Here is an 11,148-nt window from a genome sequence, read left to right as displayed (position 1 = left end):
TCGCCCGTGCGCGGACTTGAGCTGTGGCCGTCCGCGCGTATCCGTGCCGAACCTTGCCGAGCCCAACTCCTCTGACCCATCAGAACCCGGTTGGTCCCGTTCATCCCTGGATCAGAGTTGTGTGGCATCCCATGCAGGTGTGTAACCCGGCTCCAGAGCTGTGTCAACCCACCTCCCCCTCCCGCACCACAACCACCCGTGCCGTGCCGAGCCGAGCCGAGTCGTACTAGCCTTCTCTCCCATCTTTCCCAGATCCTTGCCGGTTTAACACCGGCCGGGGGTGCGGCAGTCTAACACTTGGGTCTTGCGCTAAAAACGTACCAGACCCTGCCCCTGCCTCCTCAGCCCAGTGCCGAGCCGTGCTAAATCCGTTTTCTCCCTCTTCCTCCTATCCTGAGGCGGGCTGCTGTTTGTACCCTCCCCACACGCTCACACCAGCTTAGAGATCTGAGCCGAGATCCCACCCCTTCCAGTCCAGAGCCAGCACTAGAGCGGAGCCGGTCCAGACACACTGCCTTTCTAACACATACAAATACATATATGTAGGTAAGGTTTGGGAGAAGAGGAGGGGGGAGCGAGGAAAAAAAAAGTCCTTGGATTCGTTTCATTGCTGCGAAAAAAAAAAGTCACGGTGAATACAACTCCTTGCCGGGACCGTCAACGAGCCTGGGTCTTTAGAAGATTTATTATAAACGTTTGCAAGCGAAGAGCGAAGGCATGCTGGATTTTAAAGGGATCTATCATCTTATCGTGCTGTCAACTTTCTTGGTTCAGGTACGCAATGAAATAATCCACAGTAGGTTGCATTGCACTGATTTAATATATTTTCCTTCTTTCCATGCACAATTACCGCCGGTGAGTGCAGCGGCTTTTTTTTAAAAAAAAATTAATTTTTGTTCCACAGGTCTCGTTTGCAAAGGGCTATTTCGAGGTCCGGGTTAACTCGGTGCAGAACATTAACGGCGAATTGGAGAACGGGGATTGCTGTGATGGCTCCAGAGGTTCTTTGGATCGAAAATGCATCAAGGACGAATGTGACACTTATTTCAAAATTTGTTTGAAGGAGTACCAGGCACGCGTCGCCGCCTCTGGAGGCTGCACTTTTGGGAGCGGATTGAGCCCTGTACTGGGGAAAAATACTTTTTCTCTCCCAGATAAAAGCGCACTTGGAAAGATAGTTATCCCCTTTCACTTTGCGTGGCCGGTAAGTGGCGTTTTAATTTCATTGTGTGCGCATTTGCAAACTGCAGCCTGGTGCAAAGAATTTCGAAGATCAGGTCCCTCCTAACCTTAATGCCGTCCTTACATGCGCCCCTTTCCAGCAATTGCCACCCCATGGTGCCCCTTTCGAATAATTGCAGCCCGGTTGTCATTTTGCTTTCCAGTAAGCTCGCAATGACTTGAATTTTTGCTCCCGAAATTTCACGGCTCCGTTTTCATTTTAACGTAGTAGCAGTCTATTTTAAACGCACCGCGATCCTCCCCCTCCCTGTATTGTGAATGATCTGTAATTAATAGCGGTTGTGTTTTGTGTGTTGCAAGGTTGCGTACTTTGGTTATTCTCCTTAAAAAGTGGAAAAATATAAAAGTTGCACAGGTTTCTGCTGCAATACAAGATATAAAAAGACTTCAGTGCAAAGGCGCCCAAATTGGCTTTTCTTAAATCAGGTGCGATGTACAAACCCGTCCGTGTTTCTTTCGGGAAGATTAATTTGTAAAAGCATCCCGAGGAGTTGGGTTATGACTCTGCATTTGAGGCTGGTTGCAAACAAATCATTTGTAGCCGGGAGTAGTTGCTGGCAACAGCCTTATAAATAAATGCTGCCAGTTGATGCGCACGAGTGGTGTTTGTAACCTAGTAGTCCAGATCCTAATGCACTTTTAGAAGTGATATGTAGTGGCGTCACTTTCTATTTGTGACCTACACCCGCGCTGGACTTCAGAATGCAATTGCACGGCAGCTGCCTAGGTGCCTAGGGAATGCATTTGCACCCGCTGCACCGTTGTTTGGGAGGGGGGGGGGGGAGGAGGTACGGCTGTAGCGGTGCACCCCTTTGCACCGGTGGGTGGGGGGGGGGGAATGCACGGCGGGGGCGATACGTCGCGCTGCACAGATGGCTGAGGGGATGCATTTGCAGCCGTGCGGGGCTCTTGCGCTGCGCCCCTGAGACGGGGGCCGGGGGCCGGGGGTTCAGGTGCGGACGGTCCCGGAGCGCGAGCGCCCCTCGCGCCCGTTCCGTTAGGTTCCCGCGCGGGCGGAGGCGAACAGGGCGGGGGAGGGTTTCGAGAGGGAGCGAAAAAGGTGCAAGAGGTAAAGAGGCGTACGGAGGGGGCAGGAGGAGGGGATGGGCCACGAGAGGGAGTGACCCGGTGGGGGGGGGGGTGGGGGAGAGTGAATGGAAAAGGTGAGGCTGAGGTGGAGGGGAGTGGGAGGCTTGTGTTGAGTTGGAGGTTGGACGACAAGGGATGGGCGAATAGGGTGGAGGGGGCAGATGGGAGAGGGGCAAAGGGTAGGAGCGTCAGGAGAGAGGGGAGGCAATGGGGCGGATCCAGACAGGTGTGAGTGTGGGGCGGGAAGGGAGATCATTTGAGGAAGTGAGTAAACTGGTGAGGGTTCTTCTCTTTCAATACCGTTTCTTTGGCTAACTCCGAGATTTATAAAACCACCTTTTTTCCCTCTCCTTTATTTATTTGTGCTTATCGTGACGCCTCTCGTTCTGAATAATGGGTGGAGGGGATTTGAGGGGAAAGAGTTGAGTGTAGGGTTAATGAAATGTGGAGGGTGGGGAGGCAAGTGATGCTGCTATGAAGGATGAGGTCGTATCTGATAAATGATGCCATTTTAAGAAACCTGGATTATGTGTACAAATCTTTGTAGATGGCAAGACACATTGAGAAGACTGGTGTTTAATTTTAGAGCATATAAGCAGATAGGTGTGGCTCAAATAAAATATATGGAAGTTTGGACTGAACCTTGAGAAAGCATTGGGATACCTCATTAGCCAAAGGATACTTGGGGGAGGGTGCAGAGGTTTACTTTAATGATCTGAGAAATGAGTGTATTTTTACATTTCAAAAATTGGACTTTCCTCCTCTTTAGGATGGAGGCAGTGAAGTATTCTGAACCATGAAGCCGTTTGTTAGATTAATTTGGAAGGAGGAGCAGGAGTCTTGGGACCCGCACCACCAGTTTCAGGAATAGTTATTACCTTTCTCTCATCAGGCTCTTGAACCGGTGTGGATAACTTCATTCACCTCAACTCTGAACTGATTCCACAACCTGCAGATTCACTTTCAATGCAGATTCACCATATTCTCAATATTATTTGTTTTGTATTTTGCAGTTTTTTTGAACACGGGTTGTTTGTCAGTCTTTGTGTAGTTTTTCTTTGGTTCTATTTTATTGTTCTACTGTGAATGCCTGCAAGAAAATGAATCTCAGGATAGTATATGGTGACATGTATGTAATTTGATAAATTTACTTTGAACTTGAACCTTGAAGAACCTTCCACTGACAGAAATGTTAGTAATTGTGAGGCAGGGATTCAAATGACTGACAAGAGGAATGTCATTGAGTATATTTAAAGCAGGGATAGGTTCTTGATTGGTAAGGAAGTCAAAGGTTGAGAGGGATAATGAGGGTGCCATGGTCGCTTAGTGGTTAGCATAATACTATTACAGGTTGGGTGTTCCGGAGTTCAATTCTGGCGCTGTTCTGTAAGGAGTCTGTATGTCCTTCCTGTGGAGTATGTGAGTTTTTCCCGAGTGCTCTGGTTTCTCTCTCCTCTCTTCTCCCCCCACAGTCCAGAGATGTACTGGGTAGGTTAATTGGCCATTGTAAATTGTCCTGTCATTATAGAGTCATTGGGTTTGTTGGGGTGCGGCATGGTGTGGCTTGAAGGGCCTACTTCGTACTGTATCACAAAATAAAATCAGTTAGGATGGAAGAGCAGAGCAGACTTGATGGGCCAAATAACCTAATTCTCCTATATCTTGTGGTCTGATAAGCTTTCACTCTGAGCAGTGCTGTGTTTGTGAAATCAGAGGTGAGTTTGAAAGGGTAACATCAGAGAAGTGTGCCATCCTTAGACCTGGGGAACCAAGTTACAATGTGGTGGAACTGCTTGCAAGATTTTAAATGGTCATGTATGATGGGCTTTTTTGGGTGGAGTTTGGAGGAAGAAAATGAGGATTTCAGATGATTCTGTGCCTCTGGAATTTCCAAAGAGCAAATTGGGGTGTGGTTCTTGGAGCAGAGGAACACGGTGGTTTTGGGAATGTAACAGCTTTCCTAGCAAGTGGGGGAATTTGAGAGTTGATTGATGCTAGTGACGTTAAATACCAAGTATTGACTTGCCGTATGAAAGGCATTCTGACATTCAGGAGGAAGAGTAAAAGCTCGTTTTTACTGAAGTTCTTTCCCAGTGGTAAGGTATTCAAGTGGATATGGTTTCTAGCCTGCTCTGTGCAGCACATATTCTCCTAGTTCAGTTGTTTCTATACTGCTTTAAGGATCTTAAACCTAGGGAAGTGTTTGTGCTCTGGTTAGTGAATTGTCCACTATCCTAATGTTGGCTTGGCATACAAGGTTCTTTAAAGATTTGCTTTATTTGTCACTTACACCGAAACACAGTGAAATGCATTGTTTTGAGTCAAATAAAACTGGCTAAGATCGTGCTCAGCAGTTTGCAAGTTTGCCATGCTACTGGTGCCAACATAGCATGCCTGCAACTCAAACTCTTATCCTGTACTCTAATGTGGGAATATATTAGAGCACCTGGGGGAAACCCATGCAGTCATGAGGAAAATGTACAAAGGTGGGAATCAAACCCCAACTGTACAGCTGGCTGCTGGAAAGCGATGTGCTAACTGCTATACCACAGTTTCCAGGCCAGATGTGCTTAGTCTGAAACCTGTACTACTCTCAAACCAGTCACATAAAGTGTACGTGTAAATGCCAGGGCTCAGCACATCCTCAGGACTGTTGGTCATTTACTTTCATTGGTCTTTGTCATGCACTTCACTGTTTTGATATACATATGACAACTAAAGCTAATTTAAAAAAACTTTATTTAAAAAAAATATCGATTAAAATATTAACTGTGTCTTGGCCCAAAACGTTGACTATACTGTTTTCCATAGATGCTTCCTGGCATGCCGAGTCCCTCCAGCATTGTGTGTGTGTGTAACTGCGTCACCTGATGCTGCTTGATGTGCTATGTAGTTCCAGCATTCTCTCTTTTCATTATAAAAGAGAATGGGCTGTCTAGTCATCATCCCATTGCCATTCTATATTCCATGTTCCAACATTGGCCATGCTTCCAAAGTTGGAAAATACTTTGGTGCATTCAGACGAGGATGTGAATTTATATTTTATATAAATCCAAGGCTTTTTCTCCCCCTTAAAGTACAGCATGAAAGTGACATAAGAGGTGTAAACTACTACAGCACAGAAACAGGCCCTTTAGCCCATCTAGTCTATACTAAGACAAGAAAACCTGCAGATTGGAAATCTAAGCAACACGAAAAGTGAGAAGGGGAGGAAGAAGTACAAGGTGGTAGGTAAAACTGGGAGGGGGTGTAAAGAGCTGGGAAGCTGATAGGTGAAAGATAAAGGGCTGGAGAAGGGGCATCTGATGGGAAAGATCATGGAAGGACAAAGGGGGAGGAGTACCGGGGAGGTAATGGGCAGGTAAGAAGATGAGGTGAGAGAGGGAAATGGGAATTGTGAAGAGGCGGGGTGGGGGGGGGGGGCAATTACTGGAAGTTGGAGAAATCAATGTTCATGCCATCAGGTTGGAGGCTACCCAGATGGAATATAAGGGGTTGCTCCTCCAACCTGAGTGTGGCCTTATCGCAGCAGGAGAGAGGAGGCCATGGACTGGTATGTGGAATGGGAAGCAGAATTGATGGCCACACTAGGAGCACCAGATACAGTAGATGACCCCAGCAGACTTGCACGTGAAGTGCTTCCTCACCTGGAAGGACTTTTTTTGGACCTGAATGGTTGTGAGGGAGGTGGTGTAGAGGCAGGTATGGCACTTATTCTGCTTGCACACTGTCCATGCTAAACCATTATTCTGCCTAGTCTTACCGACCTGGACTGTAGCCCTCCATATCCCTCTCATCCACAAACTTCCACAAACTTCACTGTTGCAGTCAATCCACATCATCTCTGCTGGCAGTTTGTTCCACCCTCTGAGAGAAGAAATTCTTCCTAAATTTCTCCCTTAAAATTTTCTCCATTTACTCTTAACCTAGAATGTCTAGTTTTAGTCTCACCCAACCTCAGGGAAAAAAGCTTGAATACATTTGCCCATCTATGCCACTAATAGTTTTATTGTCAAATCTCCCCTTAATCTCCTACGCTCCAGCGAACAGATGGCCTCCCACTTTACCCTATAACTTAGTCTTCTGACAGTTTCAGGTTTATTGATATCTTTCCTGGAGGCTGAAGATTTTTTTTTAAGAGGTGGTTTTGAGTTTTGATTATGATGTAACCTGGGTGAAGCCTATCCAAATTGTGAAGGTCAGGGCAGTATAATCTGCATGGCCATCCTTGATTTGTGTATATTCCTGCTGCTGCTAGAATGAAAGCTAAGAAGGAGTGATAAGAATACTTAACCAGGCGTGTTATTTGAGAGTTCGTTGTTCTGTTACTGGTAACTGAACACCTTTTTGGGTTCCTGTGTATTCATGTAAAGCCTTACACGCCTGTGTTAAAGAGATGTGTGGGGGCTGGGGGACTTTAATGAGCAAGGAAGAGAATAGTTGTTAGCAATAGCGTCTAACTCGTCAGCAGGCAAGTAGTGACACCATTGCTCTGTATATTGAAGGGAAGAGGCAAACAGCTCACTTAACACGAGAGCTGGCAGAGCCTCAAAATAGTGCTCTGAAGGGAGGGAAAACAGGAGGAGATGATCAGATTTTTTTTTAACATGGTGAATTATGATCTGGAATACACTATCTGCAAGAGTGGTTTTGAAGGGATTCGGTAGGAACTTTCAATGGGGAATTAGAGCATAGAACAACACAATACCGGCCCTTCAGCCCATAATATTGTGCCAACCTTTTAAAACCTTTTAAGCTACTCTATGATCAATTTAACCCTTCCCTTGCAGATAGTTCATTTTTTCATCCAGGTTTCTATCCTCCTCGTAGCCATTTCTGCTCTGAGACATTTGTCTCTGGCTATCTATGCTACTTATCCTGTATACCTCTAGCAAGGCACCTCTCGTTCTCCTTTGCTCATTCAACTTATCCACATGAGACATGTTCTCTAATCCAGTCAGCATCCTGATAAATGTCCTCTATACTCTAAAGTTTCCACATCCATCTTATAATGTGACCAGACCAGAACACAATATTCTAATTGTTTGAACTAAACCAGAGTTTGAAAGAGCTGTATTTAGATTAGATTATTAGGTGTATACTTGAAATTTAAAAAAACTGCAGGGTTGTGGGGAAAGAGAAGTTACACTAAGTGGGCAATTGACATGAATGTTGCCATTTGAAATAGCACAAATCTGCATAACTCTGCCATTCCAACACAGTATAGACTGGATTAAATTTTCTGCTCATCACACATTCTAATTAAATCATTAAAGCAAGATGGGGCTTTTCACTTTGGGGTGAAGGGGGATGAGAGGTGACTTGATAAAGGTTCAAAAGTTCATTTTATTGTCAAAAGTATGTACAAGTCTGATATTTGTCTTCTCCAGATAGCCATGAAATATAGAAAGATGATTGGAGTTGACATCAACTCTCTCCCTCCCCCCACCTCCACCAGCATGAAAAAGAAAAGAAACAGAACTCACAGACCCCAAAACTCCCACCTCCTCTCCTGCAGGAAAAAACAGTGACAATAACAATCCCTGACCTCCTCACTCACAGAAAAGACAGCGACAGTAGCATCAAAATCCTCAACACGCACATACATGTGTGTGATTGGCCACAACTGAAAACACAAAAAAACTGAAGGAAACCTATGTAAAGTACAGTCCAATATTCAGATAAATCTCAGAATATTGGAAACATCTTTTTGCCTGCGTAAAAGGAGTGAAAAGAGTGACTGTTGACCTGGGTCCAAATGAACCAATCTTGCTGCTGACCGTTGTCATCCCAGTGGCCTCTGTTGGGAACCGTCGCTGACCCCCTCTGCATTCACCTTGATGCTTCAGTCTTTCTTGCTTCTTTGAGATGGAGTCATTCATGACCCCCTGGCTCATCTCCGGTCTTTTCCATGAGTCAGCTTGTGTTCTTGGTCCTTTTTGGCCCACTGTCTCTATTCTCCATGAGGCAGCTCTCCAGATACAGCAGAGGGCTGGATCATTTGATCGATCGAGTTCCAAACTACATCACAGGCTCCACCAGTTTCTGTAACAAACAAGACAAAGAACAAGCAGAAGGCATAGAAAAAGTGAAATAATTGGAGAGATTTGCTATCTGGTATTTGTTGCCCGAGGAGTCATTGTTCGCTGGTGCCATCTTGACCGGTGTACAAAATTATAAGAGGCATGAAGGCCGGAAACTTTCTCCTGGGGTGGAAATGGCTAATATGAGAAGGCATAATTTTAGGGGGTTTGGAAGAAAGTGTAGGAGTGGTGTCAGAAGTAATTTTTTTTTAACACAGTGGTGGGTTTGTGGAATGCCCTGTTATGGGTGGTGGTAGGAAAGATGCATCAGGGACATTTAAGAGAATCTTAGATAGGCACATGGATGAAAGTAAAATGGAAGGTTATGTGGGAGGGAGTGTTAAATTGATCTTGAAGTAGGGTAAAGGGTTGGCAAAACATGGTGGATTGAAGGGCATGTACTGTTGTATGCTTTGACTATGGCCAATGCACAACAGTCCTTCCTGAGTTTTCACTGGTGTTTCTTCATTAATGAGAGTTTTTTGTTAAGTGTTGGGTGGTATCACAGCATCAACATTAGCCACAGGGCTGATAGTGAAAGCAGCCATCAGCAAAACAGAAGCAGGCAAAAGAAAGGAAAAAAGATGCCCTGGAGTAGTTTTTCAAGGCTGTCGTTTTCCCTAGGGGTTCAAATAACAGTTTGAAAGTGCTCAGGCTTTGTGCTTTATGATGTTGCTGATCTCTCAGTCAGATTGCATTCTGGAAATGCTCTTGACTGTCAGTTATTTTCTGGAAAAGAATGCTCATGTTAGTTATTTTTGCATGTAATAATAAACTTGGCACTTGATGTCAACAATGCCTCTTCCAGCTTCATCATCCTGCTTCATTGTTTTTCCTTAATCAGTGGCGTCACAGGTAGAGAGGGTTGTAAAGAGAGCCTTCAGAAGCATTGACCTTCAGAAATCAAAGCACTGAGTACAGGAGCTGGAATGTTATGTTGAAATTGTATAAGACATTGGGTAGGCCAAATTTGGAGTATTGCAAGCAGTCCTGATCACCTATCTACAGGAAAGATGTCAGTATTAAGACAGTGTAAAGAAAATTTACAAGGATGTTGCCAGGACTTGTGGACCTGAGTTATAGAGAAAGGCTGAATAGGTTTTAATAACCTGGAGTGCAAGAGAATGAAAGATTTTGATAGAGGTTGTATAAAACTGAAGGGGATAGATTGAATAAAAACAATCTTTTTCTACTGAGGTTGGCTGAGACTAGAACTAGATGTAATAGGTTAAGCATGAAAGGTGAAATATTCAAGAGGAATCTGAAGGGGGAAACTTCACTTAAGGTGGTGTGAATGTGGAATGAGTGGCCAACGGAAGTTATGGATGTAGTTTCAATTGCAGTGTTTACGAGAAATTTGGCTAAACACTTGGATAGGAGGGCTATGGTCCAGGTTGATGGTATTTGGATAAATAACAGTATGCACTGACTAGATGGGCCAAAGAGACTGTTTCTGTCCTGTAGTGCTCTTATGACTCAAGAGGCTACCCTCACTACTATCGCTAGATTCCTACAACTGAGGCCATTTTTAATTCCAGAGAATAAAGCCCTAACATATTCAACCTTTCACTATAACTCAAGTCCTCCAATCCCGGCAACATCCTTATGAATTTTCTCTGTACTCTTTCAATCTTATTTGTATGTTTACTGTAGGTCGGTGACCAAAACTGCACACAACACTCCAAATTAGGCCCTACCAGTGCCTTGTACAATTTCAACGTAACATCTGAACTCTTATACTCAGTACATTGATTTATGAAGGCCAAAGTGCTAAAAGATTTCTTTACAACCCTATCTACCTCTTGTGCTATTTTCAAGGAATTCTGAATCTATTTCTAGATCCCTCTTTTTACTGCACTCCTCAGTGTGTAATGTTTACCGTGCAACACTTCATATTTGACTACATTAAATTCCATCTTTCTTTTTCCAGTTCATTTTTATAGCTAGCCCTGATCCAGCTGCAAACCTTGTTAGTCTTCCTCGCTATCCACTACAGCCTTAATCTTGGTGTCATTTGCAGATTTGCTAATCTAGTTTTCTACGTTATCATTCAGATTGTTGATCTAAATGACAAACGACAATGGCCCAGCACTGATCTCTGCAGCACACCACTAGCCGCAAGCCTCCAGTTGGAGAGGCAACCATCTACTACCACTCTTTGGTTTCTTCTGTAATGCCATTGTCTAATCCAGTTTACTACCTCATCTTGAATGCCGGGGGACTGAACCACCTTGTCCAACTGCCCATATGGCACCTTGTCAAAGGCCTTGCTGAAGTCCATGTAGGCAACATTCACTGCCTTGCCTTCAACTTTCCTAGTAACTTCCTCAAAACTTTAAGATTGGCTGGAGATGACTTGCCACACACACAAAACCATGTTAACTATTGTTAATGAGACCCTGACTATCCAAATACTTGTATATCTGTCCTTTAGAGTATCTTCCAATAAATTTTCCCACTACTGGCCAAAAAATTTATGGCTTATTTTTAGTCTGTCTTAAACAATGGAACAACATTAGCTCTCCTCCAATTCTCCAGCACTTCAGCCATGGCTAAGGATGTTTTAAATATCTCTGCTAGGGTTCCTCAATTTCTACAGTAGCCTCCCACAGAGTTTGAGGGAATATTTTGTCAGGCCCTGGGGATTTATCTACCCTGATTTGCCTCGACAGCAAACACCACCACCTCTGTAATCTGTATAGGGTTCATGATCTGGCTGCGGCCTTGCCTCACA

The 11,148-nt window shown here is 44.4% G+C and overlaps 1 protein-coding gene across 1 annotated transcript in view; it reads left to right on the top strand.

The window, feature by feature from the left end:
• Window positions 1–303: 303 nt before the first annotated feature.
• The window catches only part of LOC140724802 (protein jagged-2-like), a 258,587-nt gene continuing 247,742 nt past the window's right edge, over window positions 304–11,148 (top strand). Inside the window, 2 exon segments of the mRNA XM_073039432.1 lie at window positions 304–774; window positions 905–1,204. Of these exon segments, the coding sequence (XP_072895533.1) occupies window positions 718–774; window positions 905–1,204 (357 nt within the window). The 5' untranslated portion in view covers window positions 304–717.

The sequence above is a fragment of the Hemitrygon akajei genome, chromosome 3 (assembly GCF_048418815.1).
Source record: "Hemitrygon akajei chromosome 3, sHemAka1.3, whole genome shotgun sequence".
In the NCBI taxonomy this organism is placed as follows: domain Eukaryota; kingdom Metazoa; phylum Chordata; class Chondrichthyes; order Myliobatiformes; family Dasyatidae; genus Hemitrygon; species Hemitrygon akajei.
Note: the sequence above shows the minus strand (reverse complement) of the source record. Positions and strands in the feature narration are given on the sequence as shown.